Genomic DNA, 17,840 nt, shown 5'->3' on the forward strand with positions numbered 1-17,840 from the left:
GGCCACTCATGGCTGTCGGCCACCAGCCACTCATGGTAGCACACGTTAGGAGCACAGTGCTCCAACCGCCTGAGCCACCTGGCACCCTCCCCCCCCAAAGCCTATTTGAAAACCATTCTACTGCTCTAAAACTTAATAAGGGGAAAAAGCTCCAAAGTACTCAACATAACAACATAACTCCTACATACCTCAGGAAATATAAAAAAATTGTTCAATGGAAGGGCACAACATGATTTATGTAGTTTTGACTATTTCTAAACTAAGTATTGATCATAAAAATTCTATAATATAAAATCTAAATAAATATTCTGATAACATCAAAACCTCCAATGCATCATGTACAACTAAAAAAATACATAAATTCTTATCCTTATTAAAACACCCAGCTGCCCATAAAAAAGTGATTAAGGTTTTCTAACCTTTCAAAGTCACCTTGCCTTGTAAATTTTGACAACCTATACACGGCCCAGTTGTTAAGCTGTTTAGAGGTCATTCCTCTTCCATTATCTATCACTGCAACAGCAGGTTTTCCTTGTGTTTCATCAAAATGCTATGAAATAAAATAAGTTCAAAAAGACAGGAAAAGTAAAATCAATATTAAAAACATGAAAAGTTAAATATAGAAGTGATTCAGTGGGCTCACTCATACATTGATGATGGAAGTATAAATACAGCTACCTAAAAGATACTTCAGCTGTATGAATCAAAAAAGCCTTAGAATTCTTCACGTCCTTTAACCCAGAAATTTCATTTCTTAGTAATTTAGCTTGAAGAATTAATCACCGATGTGTAGCAAGACCTATACGGATGTTTATCATGCCAGTATTGCTTACAATGGCAAAAATACAGAAAAAAAACTTAAATGCTCAACAACAGTAGGCTGATTAATATTATATTTATAATTTATATTATATTATAATTTATATTATAGCCAATAAACCAAACTGCAGCAATAGTACATTATATTGTAGAATTTTCATGATATGAAAATATTTAAGAAAAGATCACAAAAAACAAAATGTACACTATGATCACACATATATTATATACATCTATGCACAGAGAAAAGGGCACATGAAAAAATTTTAACAATGAATGAAAAGATAGCAGATAATCATTTCTACGTTCAGTTTATCTTTTTTTCTAATTTTTCTCCAATGAACTTATACTACTTCTACAAAAGGAAAAGTTAAATTGCTTTATAGTACTATTTTCTTACCAATTTGATTTGTATTCTTCTAATTCCAGTGTTACAAGAAGTAGCAGACAATGAATTGTCAATTAATTCTGCAAGAGCAAATGCTGGAAGAGAATGAGAAAAGATTATTGCTTAAACTTTCCCTCCCAAATACTTCATATAAAAGTTCCAAGTAGCAGAAACTCTGAAATACCTTAAGTCATCACCTCTATTTCTCAAAGAACTAGAATTAAAGTATTATACAGATCCTAATAATGCAACACGTAATTAAAGGCATCATCACCAATCACCACCAGCATAAAAAAGCTGTCATCAACCAATATTTGTATAGCATTATACACAATGAGTCAACCAGCCATGATTCCTGGCCTCAAGGAGTTTATAATCTAAAGACAGATATACAGACATAGGAGACAGAAGACCATATCCGTAAAATCAAATAGTACTGTGGTAGGCAATTACATTAAGCAGATGTCAAAAGCAAGCACAAATAGAGATATGAGGCAAATATAAAGCAACTATAAAAGTGTCTATTAAGAGCTAATTTAGATATAGAAATCTTTCAATAACAGCAACTTGTCAAGTGGCAGAACATGTCTTGCTTAACCGATACAGAACTACTGATTTTCTACTACACAACCAACTTGATGTTCCATTTATCACCAGTTCTGCATTGTTCCTAATATTTTCCTTTTTTCCCATTTTTATTCCCTTAATTAAAAAGGGGAACACACGAAATTTATGTCTCTTACTTCCCCTGAAACTTAACGCAACTAAAGCTATAATTAATCCACAGAGTAGCATTCCAGCAAGCACTTCCACACTCTGAAGACTTTCAGGATGGTTATGTTTATAAACTAGCTAGAAATCAGACATGTACAAAAGATCTGGCTAAGGGTAGTAACTCTAAAAAATGAAGAAGGGACACTGACGAAAAGGGAGGAAAAAAAAAGAGTTCAGAGAAATTTGGAAGGAAGAAATGAGTAAATTTTAGTATCTAATTAAAAGAAAAACAAATCCAAGATGGTCTTGAGTCTTTGCTCCAGAGGACAGGATAAATGGTCATATTTCCCATAAACGGAAAATTCAGAAGGGAGGAAAGAAAAATTCAGTTTTAGGTGCTATGCCCTACCACCATATCAAGTTCAGTGAGATGTTCAATAGGGAATTGGAACATCTCTGAGAGAATAAAGACAGGCAGGGATAAAGATTTTTGCTTCAATGACAGAACAGCTATGGCTTGAATCAGTTCACTAAGATAAAAATGTAAAAAGAAAAGGTCAGCATGACTTGAAGAAATGTCCACCATACTGTCAAGAATAACCAGAATTAATACCGAAGGCAAAGGAAAGAAAGGTAGGGAACGACCCAGGAAGGTAAGTCACAAAAATCAAAAGTAATAGTTTATAATGAGATGCTCTGCTTCTTCATATAATGATGGCAGGAATGAGAACTGATGCAACCAATCTGGAAGATAAGTAATATATATTAAAAGTCTTAGAAATGCATATATCTATTGACTTCATGATGTGCATCTGAAATTTATCCCCAGAGAAAGAATTAAAGATTCATTCAATATGCAAACATTTAAGAACCTACTATTTGCCAGGCATTGTTCTATGAACTGAACACAACAGATAAAAGTCCTGTTCTTGTGGAGTTAACATTCTAGTGGCGAAAGATGGGAAATCAAATATAATCATAATAAATTGTAAAAGCATCTTAGAAAGTGGTATATGCTATGGAGAAAAGAAGGGAGAGAGAAAAGAAGGGAGATAGAAAAGAGATCAAAAACAGTACAAAGGCATAAAGGGAACACAGCTGCATTTTTAAATAGGGTGATCAAGGCAAGTTTTGTTGAGAAGGTGACAGATAAACAAGACTTGAATGAGACAAGGGAATGAGACAGGGACTGAAAGAGTATTCCAGGCAGAGAGCCCTAAGCTAAGTAAAAAGCTGACACTGGAGTGAACAAGCAAGGAGAAGAGTGTGGAAACAAAGTCAGAGAGGTATTAAGCAGAACTGCAGGGGCCAGTATGTAATTGTAAAGATTTTTGTCTATCCTCTTAAGAGAAATGGGAGCCATGAGTGTTTTCAGTAGAAGAATAACACAATCTGACTTCTCAACTCTTATGTGGACAGGCATGACAAGAGAGATGAATTAAGAGGCCAATATATAATCTAGGTGATAGGATGGCTCCCCAAACCTGGTGTTAGCAATAGAAGTAGTGAGAAATGGTCATTTCTAGATAAAGACAGAAGATACTATCAACAGGATTTTCTGACAGATTGAATGAACTATATGAGACACAGAAGAAGTAATTTGATTTTTGGCTTAAGAAACTGGAAGGACAGAGCAATGATCAATTGGGATGGGAAAACTATCTGCAGTATAGGATTCAGTGAACAGATCGAGGTTATCATCTTAGATGTTCTAGTTGAGATGCCATGTGGACGGTTGGCTAGACAAAACTGGAATTCAGGAGATAAGCCTGGCATTATTTTCAATATTTAACTAAAAATGACCATTTCTCACAACCTCCATTTGAGTCACTGCCATAAAGATGGTATTTGGAGCCATGAGTTTGGATGGTATTAACAAGTGAGGAAGAGAAAATAAGGGACCGAGAACTAAGCCCTGAGACACTTCAACATTTAAGAAGGTAGGGAGATATGTCAATTGTATCTGAATAAATTATTTTAAAAGGTGGAGAAAGAGAAGAAAAAAGGCAGCCAGTGGTAGAAAGAAAATAAATAGAGTGTGGTCTCTTAAAACTCAAGTAAAGATTATATCAAGGAACAAGTGATAAACTGTGTCAAATAACGTCTTGAGTAAAATGAGAACTAAAAATTGATCACTGGATTTAGTCACTGGTAACCTTAAAAAAGTAAGTACAGGAGAGTGAATAGGAGACAAAGGGAGGAAAGGCACTGCTGACAGTGAATATAGTCAATTCTTTCAAGTCATTTTGTTGTAAACAGGAGCAAATATCTGGGCAGTAGCTGATGGAAGAAATAAGATTATGTTTTTAAGATTGGAGAAATGAAGAGCTTTTTTTGTATGAAAAGAACAATGTCAGAGGTAATAAATATACCGGTTACGAGTTCAAGCTCTGAAGTCACTCTGCTAGGGTTCAAATCCTAGCTCTGACACTTACTAGTAGGGTGGCCTTTGGCAAGTTACCTAAAATCGCTTAGCCTCAGTTTCTTCTGCAAACTAGGGTCATTACCTACCATTAGCTACCACATAAGATCAAAGGTTAAATGAGAAAAATGCTCATGAAGCACTTGACACAATAACTGGCACTGCAGCTGATAGCAGTAATAGTATTAGTAGCACTTAAGGTAAGGATGGGCACAAAAATTTAGTCACAAGAATATTCAGTCATTTGTAATAATAAAAAAACTGAACCTAAATGTCTAATAACAGAACACTATTCAATATATTGTTATCTAACTAGTGTTTAACCTTAAAAATATACACTGGCATATGTATTAAAGACGTTCATTTTATTTTAAACAGAAAACTAGGTTAAAGTAGTATGCATCATATAAAAACCACTAAAATAGAAAAAAAAAACACCAAACAGTATGAAAAGGTCTGAAATGATTAACACCAAAGTGTTAGTGGTGGTTTTATCACGATGGTAGAGATATGGATATTCTTAATGTTCTTTTTGCTTACCTACTGTTTTCCAATTTCCTACAAATTACAATGCATATACAATTAAAAATATGTATTTTAATAAGCAAATTCATAAAGAACATCTAAGTCTATTAAAGACTTTGGCAGGGTCCAGACAGAGGACTCTCTAAATCAACTGATTTGTAAAGATCACTAGCAAATAATCCAAAGGTAGGATAAAAACTGTCAAGTAGTAAAGAAGAAGGAAATAATGAAGAAATGGAAATCAGAACACAGACCACTGACATGTACAGTTTAGCTATACAAATTTGCAAGGTAAAACAATTCTTTTCTCAATTGGGAGAGGTCTGTAGGAGGCCCATGTATACATGAGACAGAAAAATGTGTAGATACAAGACCTCTTATGAGTTGAGGGAATGAATTCTAATACTAGGTTAGTTTTAAAGGAGAGGTATCTTTACTATGAAGTAAGATGACTTAGGTAAAAAAAGAATTATATTGTGATGAAGAGGCTGAAGCAAGGAAACTCACAATGACTTATCAGTCTTCTAATAAAGTACAGTGAGAGAATTCTTTAAAGTGAAGGAATGGTACATGTGATCAGGGATAATGAAGAATAATCGTTTATCAAAATTAGTATAAATGGAATACTTACGCAAAGGATTTTGTCCTTCACTTGCATAATATTCATACATGCCACTTTTAACCAGTGTATCATAATGAGGTAGGAATTCAATTCGTTCTTTTGTAGCTGTTAATAATAACTGATCCACTGACTGTAGCAGGTATAGAGTAACTCCATCTTTAACAGTTTCATCTGTAATCAAAAGGTCATATCTTAAGGCGAAGCTAGTATCAGAAACACAATGAATTTATAATTTTGAATATGCAAATTTTATCTATGAAATATCTTTAAAGATGGTACAGGCAAACCTCAAACAATGGCTCAATATATAAATTCAGTTGCGTTTTGTTAAGACTATCAGTTGAACAGGCCCAAATACTTCCACTTATCTGAAACCCTCAAGTCCTAGTAAGTAAAATTATCCCAGGAAATCAGATGAGGAACTACTTTAGAGTGGTGTCAACAGAAATGAAGAATAGTTCAATTCAAAAGGAGTCAGGTATGAAAAATTGGCAGGTTTTAGAATCTAATTGAGTAAAAAAAGGCAATGGAAGTTAGGTCGGAAAATTAGCTTCTTTTTTTTTTACAAAGAGAGAATCCTTTTTCTTTATTTAAAGATTTTATTGGGGAAGGGGAACAGGACTTTATTGGGGAACAGTGTGCACTTCCAGGACTTTTTTCCAAGTCAAGTTGTTGTCCTTTCAGTCTTAGTTGTGGAGGGCGCAGCTCAGTTCCAGGTCCAGTTGCCATTGCTAGTTGCAGGGGGCGCTGCCCACCATCCCTTGTGGGAGTCGAGGAATCGAACTGGCAACCTTGTGGTTGAGAGCCCACTGGCCCATGTGGGACTCGAACCGGCAGCCTTCAGAATTAGGAGCATAGAGCTCTAACTGCCTGAGCCACTGGGCCGGCCCCGGAAAATTAGCTTCTTGAGGACCCACATGAAGACTGGAGGCTAGGTGCTGGACCTAGACAGAGGTCTTCTGTAGCCATAAATGGTATCAACAATTTTTTTATAAATTTGCTTAAAAAATATGACCTCTGCACAAACTGTGAACATATAGTTTCCTGCCCCATCCTAACAAAGTAACCAAAATCATCAATAGTTTTTAGATGCTTATCTATGTAATCAAATAGCTATCGTCCTCTGATGTACTAGAACGTATTAAACATAAAAGCATGAACTTAACATTGCTTACCAAAGTTATCACAGGTAATTTCTTTCCTACTTGTTGTTGTAATAACAAATTTCTCTTCAGGTGAAATGCCAAGCGTCTATCCAAAACAACAGGAATAAAATCAATTATTATACAAAGGAAATAAATGCCACAATCAAGTTTTCAAGAATATGAAAATACTGGTAGTGTATTATAATCTTGTAATAATTACTATGTTTATTTATCTAAGAATTGTCCTGATATTGTTAAATTTTGCCTTTTCATAATTAAATACAAATCTATAAATTACTTATTTGCTTAATAAGTTTGTTTTTTCTGCTATGATATGCCACCTAGGACCACAAGTAAATAGGTGACATATTTTGGGAAGGTTTTAACGTCAGCAGGGCCCTCCCAGAGAAATGGCATTATTTCATGTCAATATAGAAGTAAATTTATTTGCAGCAAAGTATTAACATAAGACATGTTCATATAGATTAAATATCTAAATATGTAAAAAAAGTACTAGAAGAAAATAAAGGTTAATATTTTATAATACTAAAGTAAAAATAATCATGCTACGCAGGACATTTATATTAAAGAATCTTTATTATAACCCCTTCCAAAAGAATAACTTTTAAAAATTAAGGCAAATTGTAAATTCTGGAGGAGGTTGCAAAAGGAGATAGCATCCTTAGGAGGAAAAAAGTCTTCATAAATCAAGGTGAAGATCAACAAAGACATGAACAATCAAAAAGAGAAAAATACAAATAAATGACCAATGAACACATGAAAAACTGAAATTTGACAACTAGCCAAAAAATTAGAATTAGAAAAATAAGTTAATGTTGTCATTAACATTTTACATATCTTTAAAATTAAAAGACAAAGGTTATTTCTAAAATTAAACAACACAACAATGTACGGTTAAGAGAAAAGACTGACTTCTGCTTCATGTAATGATGGACTGGTTAATCTAGACAACCTTACCACTGAAGACAACTGAAAAAAATCTGTACTAATGATACTCAAGTCTTCTTTACTGGTCACTACTGAAACTAAGGTACCAACTCCTTACTCTGAATACTGACAAATTAAAGGAAAAGAATAAAGCATTTATCTTGCTTTCTCATACCAACTGTATTTTATGGTAACCAAATAGCTCTAGCTGATGAAGCACAGTTGTTATTTTAAAGAATGCCAGCTAACAAATACAGGAGGAATGGCAATCAGAACATCACCATCAATGGATGCACCACTAGATCATAACTTTATTATAGAGGGATCCAGCTGAAAGTACCTGAATCCCACTAATTCAATCTCAGCATTGCTCAGGGGGTGAAATACTCATACCTATACATTAGGTGCCCACAGATGTGATGTAATATGAAATACCAGAACAATCTTTGCTTCCTCACTCCAAAGAAGCTGAACCTAAACCTTGATTACAAGCCTTAAAAAATAACTTCTAATTTACATGATATATGGAGATAGAACTAATTACATTACACCATAAAGAGCACAGACAAATCCAGAAAATGGAATATTAAAGAAAAACCTACTTGATTTATTTAACAGATCAACGTCAGGAAAAACTAGAGACTGGGGGAAGCGGGTTTTGCTCAAATGATCTAAATTTTAAAAGAAGTAAACATAAAAAACCAAGTTCAATGAGGGCCCCGTTGGGATCCTGACTTAAACAAACCAACTATAAAAAAACATTTTTGAGACAATCTAAGAAATCCAAATATGGACTGAGCTGTTGGATAATAGTAAAATGTTATATTTGATGGTGTAATAATAGAAATGCATGCTGACAAATACAGGAGTGAAGTAAACTAAGACCTGGGATATAAAAGACAAAGATGATGCTAGTGTGGTAAATACTTGGTAACTGTTGAATCTGGATGATGAATATATTTGGGTTCATTATACTATTATCTCTATATCTGTTTTGAAGCTTTTTACAAGAAAAATTTCTAATTTAAAATACACTATAATAGACCAGTGGAAGAGAAGACAGGACCTTAAAACAGACCCACACATACATACATGGGCAGTTTGGCAAATAGGAGAGGTGACATTACAAATTGGTGGGGAAAGAATAAACTAATCAATGAATGATATTGAAATAATTGGTTAACTTCATAGAAACAGGTAAAATAAAATCCCCATCTCAACACCACAAAAATAAATCTCAAGAGAATTAAAGAACCTGAATATTAATCCAAAATTATTAAGGAAAAATAGGAAAATAATTTTTAGAGGATAGAGAAAAGGATTTCTGGAAATATACAAAAAGTATAAGCAATAAAGGAAAAAACTAGAAAATATGAAAATATGTTCATCCTCACTAGTTAACAGAGAAATTAAAACAACTCGATTACCATTCCCATGAGGCTGTCAAAACTTTTAAAACCTGATGATATAAAGTATAGGCTACCATATAGGGAAATTGGACCTTACACATTGCTTGCTGATAGGGCTGAAAATTAGCACAACCATATCAAAAAGTAATTTGGTATATTTCAGTAAAATTAAGGATACTCATATCCAATGAATTCCACCCTAGAGAAATCAAGCTATGGACATATACTGATGGAGGAAATATTCTATTTGTCTAACAGAAATAAAAATTGTCTTTACAGATCTTTACCAGGTTTTGTGTAATCTCTGTTTTTTAGTTCATTACTATTTTATTCCACAATGTCCCAAATGAGCACATGCTTCTGCATCCTGTACAATAAAATTTGTTCTTACAGTTACTGGAAAACTGTGGTAAATTGAATTTTTAAGATCTATGAAGTACACCTGCAAAGTATTTATATCTAACTATGCCATACAATCTCTCCATAATTCTATTATTCAAATATGATAAACTATCTTTCTGTATGCTTTACCTATAATTCTCTATAAAAATTATTTCTTGAATTCATAATTGTTATAGGTGATATTTCACAAACGTAAATTAAATATTTTTACATTATGCTTTTATTCAAGATATATCCTTTTCTCTCCATATTTTTTTATCTAAAATCTATCTTATCAGATGTTCAGATGTATACTCGTCTTTCATGTAGTTGTACTAACTTGGCCTTGATTACAGATATACTTCCTCTACCTCTGTCTATATGAAAGCAGGATAACATTCAATTTGGACAAAAGTTTTGATTAGGCTTTCTCCTTTTTATAAAAGCACTTCAATCCCACTTTCTTCTGAGTTAATTGTTAAAGCATATAGATCTGCCTTTAATGAGTAATATAAAATACCTGCATTTCCTGTCTTTAGGTCAGCTTCAACCTATCTGCTACCCAACTTCTCTCAAAAAAACAATTTTAAAATATTTATAAAGAGCAGTCCATAAAAACCTTCAAATACTTTAAATTGTATCCATGCATTAAGTCAATCAGAAACTACATACCTTAATGCACTGCTCTAAAACTAAACTAGCCTTTAATGATTTGTGCTTTGGCATTATATCCAATGGCTCTGTCCCCGAATCACCCCCAAACCAGGAACACCCATATTGCACTTCAATGAGAAATCTCTACAAAATTCTGGTGGTAAAGGGTTAAAGCAGCTTGCACTACCCTAAACAACATACACCTTATCTTGTGTTAAAGGACAAGATAAGCAGCCTTTCCTGTCTGTAAGGTTGTTGTCCATTTTATCAAAGTCAGGATTTGTGAGGAATCTAGGAGGAAATTTTGCTCAAATCAAAGCTTTGCTGCCCTAGAATTGGGAATGATTTTATTTTATGGATATTGTGGACTTTCTATCAATTATCTTTCCTTCTTTGTTTTGACCGAAACTCAAAGCTGGTTTCACGGCTCAGCATTGGTGTTAAGATATGTATTATCTCAAACGAACTCCCATTTATTAACTCTCTTTAGGTTACTATCCTATGCTTTCCTACATCTACTTTTCTTTTTTTCTTTCCATCTTTTGGAATTTTAAACATAATGTACCCTATGCACAAAGTTTTTTTGAGGAAGTAAGAGATTAATTCATTAACTAAACAGCTATAAGTTATTAGGGAAGGCTCTTGCCCTCAAGGAGCATACAGTATTAAAAAAAGTACGATGCTATAACAAGTGCCATGGTATAACAAGGTATAATAAAGCATAGTAGAACCATACAAAGGAAAAAGTAGGGATTTCCTCAAAATTGGGTTTGGAAAGGAGGATTTACATTACATGGGATTTAATATATGTCCATATTTAAGAACTAGCCAAATGAGTCATTTTCTAATCTTTGATTCCTCAGGTGAGTCAATAGCCAGCTGTTTACCACAGGTCTAAGGGCTTCTTCCCTATCTGCCCTTTCTTCTTCCTTCCTTTTGATTGCTCCCTTTTTCCACGAAGTTAGTTTTCCCAAATAACAGTTTAGGATCCATAATACTTTCTAGCACAACAAACAGCTTTTGGTTTAAGTTTTAATGAAAAGCTTTAAAATAGTGCACTATTTTTCCTCCTCCACCTAACAAGGAAAATAAAGGCTTTAGAAGAGTGTGGGCAATGTGGAGGGTTTAAAAAACAAAAAAAAAGACAACAACTGTAGAATCAAACATATTTAAATTCCAATCCCAGTTTCACTGCTCATTAACTGTATAACCCTGGAAGTTAATTCAGTAATTTAATTCAGTTTTTCAAGTATGTAATGGAGAAAAGGTTATAGGATTAGGTGACATAATCTAATGATGCTTTAAAAAATAAATTCTGAAAAAGAGGCTTCCTTTTCTTTTTCTTAATAGCTCTTCCTTCACTAATCAAATTTAACCTTCATCTGTTCTAGCAGGTAAAAATAGGAAGGAGGTAAAGAATTAGTCAAAGGAAATATTTTCCTTGATTTTCAAGTTAAAATATTGAAAGAATGAAATATATATATATACATTTATCTGTTCTCTATAACAAAGAACTTCATTTTGAGGCAGAATGGTATAACAGAAAATATAGATTCTGGGTTTGAATCCTAATTTGACTGTATTATCTGTCTTACTTAAATTAAGCGAGTCACCATCTCCAAAAGTGAATTTCCACTTCTGTAATAAGAGGCTAATAATACTTCCCCTAGCTAACAGGTACTGAGACTTCTCACAGGGGAGAATTTACTTCTAAAGGAAAGATAAATTAGTATAGCCTTTATGAAAAGCAATTTAAAAATATGTATCAAGAACTTTAAAAACGTTCCTGACCTTTGATCCAGGAATTTCACTTCTAAGATTCTAAAAAAAAAAATAAAGACACGAAAGACTATGTGTTCAAAGATGTTTATCATGGCATCACTTAAAATTGAAAGTAATGTAAATGTCGACGAAAAGATTTAGTTATGTAAACGTGGTCCTAAACAGATTATTTCAAACTTTATGAAGACTTGCATTAAAATAGAAAAACACCAACAATATTAAGTGAAAAAAATAGTCTCTCATATGCATTACAGCTATTTTAAAAAATGGGGGTCTAGATTGGGGTGGTGAGCTCACAGTGCAATATACAGATAATGTATTGTAGAACTGTATACTTGAAAATTATATAATGTTATCAACCAATGTCACCCCAATAAATTTAACAATTTAAAAAAATGTGGGCTAAGGATACAAAGAAATAGCCCCAAGTGCTAACAGTGGTTATAAGTTTTACAGTAAGTAAAGATTTACTTTTTCTTTCTGGTTCTATATTTTCTTTAATGTGCTAATATTTTTACCATAAAAATAATAAACATAAAGAGTTTCCTTTTTGTGGGACAGTTTTGAATACAAAACATTCATCAAAAAAGATAAGCATTTTTTCATTCATTCTTCAAACACATGAGAATCAGCCATATCAAGGCACAGAATGAACTTCTAAGTTCATACATTTTTGTCTTCATTCAAATACTCATTCTAATATGGGCAATGACTACTAGCCAGGCGGTTATAGACACTGGGAATACAGCTGAGGACAAATCAAAGTCCTTGCTCTCACATCCCTTGTATACTATGGGTCTTGATTTCAATCATTTCAGCAGCTATAAAGAGTTATGTCTCTAAAACAGTACTAAATCATCAGCCTACTGAAGTTAAAACACTGTTACAAACTTCTTTTTGCTTGGTGGCTAAGAGTTCTTTATAGCTTAAAAAGAACTTCCTATGATTAATGCAGGGCATGACACTAACCCTTCTTTAAAGTCGGGCACCAACATCACTTCATATCTATAAAACACTTCACAGTTTAAAGTTGGTTTCCCTACTTAGTCATTAATTTTTAAAGCAAACTAATATAGTGGGTATGTATGTGTGGGTGTGTGTACACACGTACGCACACACACACACCCCTTCTCTGGTGTTCCACAGCTACCCAAGGACACCCTTCGAGTTAGCTCAGGAACACCGAAGGGCTAGGGTTCAGAAAACCAGAAGGGCAGCTCCACCTGCGAGGCTAACTTGGACACTTGTTCCCACTACGGAAGGAACCTGCCGGCGCGGATCTGCAAACCTTGACAGAACCACCGGAAAACTTAATTACTCCATCATTTAATGAACCTGAGGTAAATCGACTCCAGGAATTTCACAACTTCTAACCATCAAAACATTCCTAACAAAGCCATCACAGATAACTCTCTCTTCTTTAAAAATAAAATAAAAGTTCCACACGAAAGAGACACAAGTAGCTTTCCCTCCTGGAAGATGAGCTATAAGGCCTTTGACTACTAAGGTCGCCACGAGTCAATTAGATCCGAGGTCTCAAACCTTGGGGCAGCGAGACAACTCCACCCCCCAACCCCGATTAAAGGGCATGGCCAGAGGGAGGCCCATGGAGGAGCCGGCTCTACACTCCGAGTCCCGGGGTAGGAACTACCCAAGGCTTCCTGACGCCCGGCCACGGAGATGGCGGGCACCGGGGAGGGAGAAGCCAAGGCCGCCGTACCAGGGCCGGGTGACAGGTTTATTGCCCTTAGTGAGAAACTTGGGTTTCTCGTCACTCTCTCAACCCAAACTCTCCCCGCGCATCCCTCTTTGACCCATCGCGTACCTGACACACAGAAGCGCGGAATCCCGCGTAGTCCGAGCGCTCTCCGACCTGCACCACCCGGTCGCCGAGCTCCGACTCCTTCTCGCGCCGGTCAAACAAGTATACCGACCTGCAGCCGTCTCCTCCGCCGCCCTCTCCAGTCCCCACCGAGGGCCCGCCGCCGCCCGCCGCTGCCATATTGGGGGAAAGGAGAAAGAACAGCACCGCCGGTGCCTACCGCCGCGGCGCTCAGGGCCCAGGTGCTGCTCCGCACTGCGCCTTCAGTTCCAGTCCCCCGGGCGGCGCGAGGCCTCAACCCCGGCGCACCGCAGCTCCTCCCTCGGCGGCCGCGGCCGAGCAGCAGCAAGCGCGAGGATCACCCGGGAACCGATTCAAACCCGTACACGACGTCACTTCCGCGGACCGCAGCTCCCAGGGAGGAGGGGGCACGTGGCGCGCGCCTCTTAGCGCTCAGACCCGCATCCGCTGCCGCCCAGGTGCGTCTAGCTGCGCGACCTGAGAACAGCGCCGCCGCCCTGGACTGTGGCGCAGGAAGAAGAGGGGCCGCCCGCGTCTCAGAGAAGGCGGGGCGAATACCGCAGGCCGCGCAGGCCGGGGCGGGGTTTCGGCGCCCAAGGCCCGCCTCTTTCGCCCTCGCGAAGTTGGAGGGAAGCGCGGGCGTTCGTGGGCGCCTGCGCTCTGGCGGACGACCCAGTAACTGAGGCAGGCGAGCCAGTCTCCGGAGCGGCGAGGGTGGCTTCCGAGTGACTGTTTACTCACGATCGAGGGGATCCTGGTATCTTCCCTCCTCTCTCTGAACTCGACCGAGCCTGCCCGGCCTCGTGCCCCCAGCCCTCAGTAGGCTGTGACCCCGCGGCCGCGTCGGGTGAACGCAGCAGTGGGAAACGTCAGGCCGGTAGACCTCGGTGGGTGGAACTTCCCCGCAGAGAATACGGAGGTTCTCACCCGGAGAGAGCAGATGCCAGGAGATCCTGCGCTACCTTTTCTGCCTCATTTCCTAGTGGTTCTGTGTGGGCTCCAGTGTGGGCCACCCAGACAAAGTTGGTCCCTGAGAACGTTGGAACCAAGGTTCTGTGATCAGCGCGACCTCCTTCACGTGGCCTCCGAGGGTCTTAGAACACGGACAGCGTTCTGGTCTCGGAGTATCTCCGCGTCTGAATCTTCCCACAATGTGCCTCACCTCTACCACCATTGGCATGAAAATTTGGAATGAGAACACCTATGCCGAAGATTTATGAGGATTAAATTAGCTAACATCCGCAAAATGCTTAACATATAGTACGCTTTCAGTAAAAGCCTTAAGTATTACTGTGGGTGTGCAGTGCCCTAATTCAACAATAAAGAATACTGTCATTGTTGGAGTTCTAGGTTTAGTCATTTCCTCCGCAATTCTTAAAAATATTTAGCAAATATTTTGTACTTGAGAATAACATGTTAATTCACTAAGCCCAAAGGGTAGCAGACTGGGGAATATTTTAATTCTTCAAACCAAATATTTGAGTAATATTTAGTATATTTTCTGTTACCAGGTTTGCCAAAATCTTCATGGTTAGGTATATGGATAGTACTCACGTCGCTAGTGTATGTTAGAAACCTAGATTTGTTTGCACAGATGACGATGTTCCATAATCATCATATGGTGTGTGTGTGTTCGCGTCTAGACATAAAAGATATTACAGGTAGAACACACAATTGGAACAAAATTGTGACAGGCATGTGTTTGGGAAACAATAGGGCTGGAAGTGGGGAGAATGAAGCAAAATAGATGGTGGAAGATAAAATCGAGAAGTGGCAAGTTGTGGCCAAATGCCATTCGTGTTCCTGAAGGGAGACGTGGGGGGCTGGGGAGGCAGAGATCAAAGTAACCCTCAATGCCTGTGGGAGTTCTTTAACTTCTCATCTTTTACCTTTTAAATTCAGGTGAAATTTTTTCCTATTCCATTATGTAATGGTGTTTGACTTAAATGACACAAGAAAAAGACAAATTGTTTTCTAAATCTTAGTTAATGGGTAAAATTAATTGTCTTTCTATTTCATCAAACTGGGACTAGATTTGTATGTTCACCATCAGGGTTATTTCTCATTTCTCTGTAATACCAAATTGTACAATTACAAACAAATGCTTTTTTTTGTCTTTACAAGAGATTTCAGTATATTCTGTAGGAGGAGAGCGATCCAAAATGCTGCCAGAGAAGTGTACCACAATATTATGGGCAATTATTGGTGGAAACATTGATACCTATCTTTTTGTTGAGAGGTCGTCTGAGTCAATGTCTTATATGGTAGTATGGCAGCCTGAAGCACCCTTGGAATCATTTGACAGTCACTTTTGTTTTCAGAAACTCCTCAAATAATTTTATAGCAAAGAAAGATTTTGAGTTTTTCCTTTACTAATTTTCATCACAAATAAGAGTTTGAGATGACCCAGTTCCACAAATAGTTCTCAACTGACTTAATTTTTATTTTCATTAGCCATCTTATCATATAGAATAGAAAATTTTAAGTGTCACTGTACCAGTTATTTATTGCAGCATAACTACCTACCCTCAAACTTAATGGCTTCTTGCACAGCTCCCCATACCCCCTGCCCTGGGATGTGGCCCCTATAATCTGACATGCCACAGACCCAGACCAGAGGTGCTGGGAGGCAATACAAAATATAGCTCTTCAAGTCCACAATTTAAAATGGCTTCCAATAAAACTACATTGCAAAGAATGGGGAATAAACAGAATGGAACAGAGTGAAAAAGTTGAAGATGTAGAGCCTAAAGATTTTTTAGTGAAAAAAATATTGGACCGATGGGTAGTGAATGGAAAGGTAGAGTATTTCCTTAAGTGAAAGAGATGTACAGGTGTGGACAAAACTTGAAAACCTGAAGAAAATTTAGATCATCCTGAGTTAGTTGAAGTATTTCTTAATTCTTTAAAGCTGGTAAAGAAAAAGATGTCACAAAAAGAAAACCTTTATCTGAAAGTGAATCTGATGATAGCAGATCAAAGAAGAAAAGAAATGCTGCCAACAAATCAAGACACTTTCACAGCATTCTTGATCCTGAAGGAATAATTGGTGTCACAGACAGTAGTGGAGAATTAATGTTTCTCATGAAATGGAAAGATGCAGATGAGGCAGACTTGGTGCTGGCAAAGAGGAAAACATGAAATGTCCTCAAATTGTAATTACTTTTTATGAAGAGAGACAAATTTGGCATTCTTGTCCAAAAGATGCTCAAAAATTATTTATATATACAGAGGGTGGCAAAAATATGTATACACATTTTAAGAAAAGAAAACTATTAAAATTGTAATAATATATACCGATAACAAAAAATGAATACAAGTCACGTTTGACTTCTGCAATTACAACAGGTGCTCAAAGTGAGTACCATCAGCATCCAGACACTTCTGATTATGGCGAACTACTGCTTGAGCAACATTGACCAAAGGGTCCATTTGTATACATTTTTTGATACCCCCAGTATATGGTTTTATGATTTATTAGTGTGAAAAATAATTAAATTCTAATGAAAACCAAATTTGATATGTTCACTCTGAATAATATTGAGGGGATTGGATGCTTTTATTTTTCCATCAATAACACTGGTTACTTTAAACAAATAAAAGCTTTCTGCAGTTGCTTCATTTATGAGAAAAGAACATTTGAAACAATGGCATATGATTTCCTCTGCGTTAGAAAGAGCTTTTCTAAATGTTAGAAAAATTTCCACAGTCATTACTCAATCAAAATTTATATAACCTATGATGCCTAAGGGCCATTCTGTGTTTATTTTTGTGTGTATACGTAATTACATATGTAAGTGATTATTGTTGAGTTTTTTTAATATTCACCAAAACAAAATGTATTTCACAATCATGAGTAAGTCTACGTATATTGCTTTGGGAACACCATCATTCTGAGCAACCCAAGAAATAGATCACCTCAAGTTAAATTGAAATTTTTCCTGAAGCCATAACATTTCAAAAGGTGATTCTAATTAATTGGACAATTTAAATATAAACATTTTAAGGTGTATAATGGTGTAAACCATTCAAACTGGACTATCTAAAGCAGCCTTATCAGAACTACTATTCATATCTACAGTCATATAAATATAACATTTTATTTGCAAAACTCCTTGAAAGGAAAAATTTTTATCACTACCAACAACCTCCGCACTCAGATGAGGAAACTAAACAAATACTTGTGTG

At 36.5% G+C, this 17,840-nt stretch overlaps 1 protein-coding gene and 1 pseudogene across 2 annotated transcripts in view; one reads left to right on the forward strand and one right to left on the reverse strand.

The window, feature by feature from the left end:
- SMCHD1 (structural maintenance of chromosomes flexible hinge domain containing 1) overlaps positions 1-14,190 on the reverse strand; it is a 145,980-nt gene extending 131,790 nt beyond the window's left edge. For both annotated transcript variants that reach the window (XM_019755744.3, XM_074340261.2), the window contains exons 1-5: positions 13,635-14,190; positions 6,666-6,741; positions 5,500-5,661; positions 1,220-1,302; positions 420-550 (exon numbers count right to left, since the gene is read on the reverse strand). In XM_019755744.3, coding sequence (XP_019611303.2) covers positions 420-550; positions 1,220-1,302; positions 5,500-5,661; positions 6,666-6,741; positions 13,635-13,811 — 629 coding nt within the window. In that variant the 5' untranslated portion in view covers positions 13,812-14,190. The remainder of the gene's footprint in view (positions 1-419; positions 551-1,219; positions 1,303-5,499; positions 5,662-6,665; positions 6,742-13,634) is intronic.
- Positions 14,191-16,204: 2,014 nt separating this feature from the next.
- On the forward strand, positions 16,205-16,832 carry LOC109460380 (chromobox protein homolog 3-like; annotated as a pseudogene).
- Positions 16,833-17,840: the final 1,008 nt, after the last annotated feature.

The sequence above is a fragment of the Rhinolophus sinicus genome, chromosome 4 (genome assembly GCF_057876585.1).
Source record: "Rhinolophus sinicus isolate RSI-liver-muscle chromosome 4, RSI-T2T, whole genome shotgun sequence".
NCBI classification, from domain to species: Eukaryota; Metazoa; Chordata; class Mammalia; order Chiroptera; family Rhinolophidae; genus Rhinolophus; species Rhinolophus sinicus.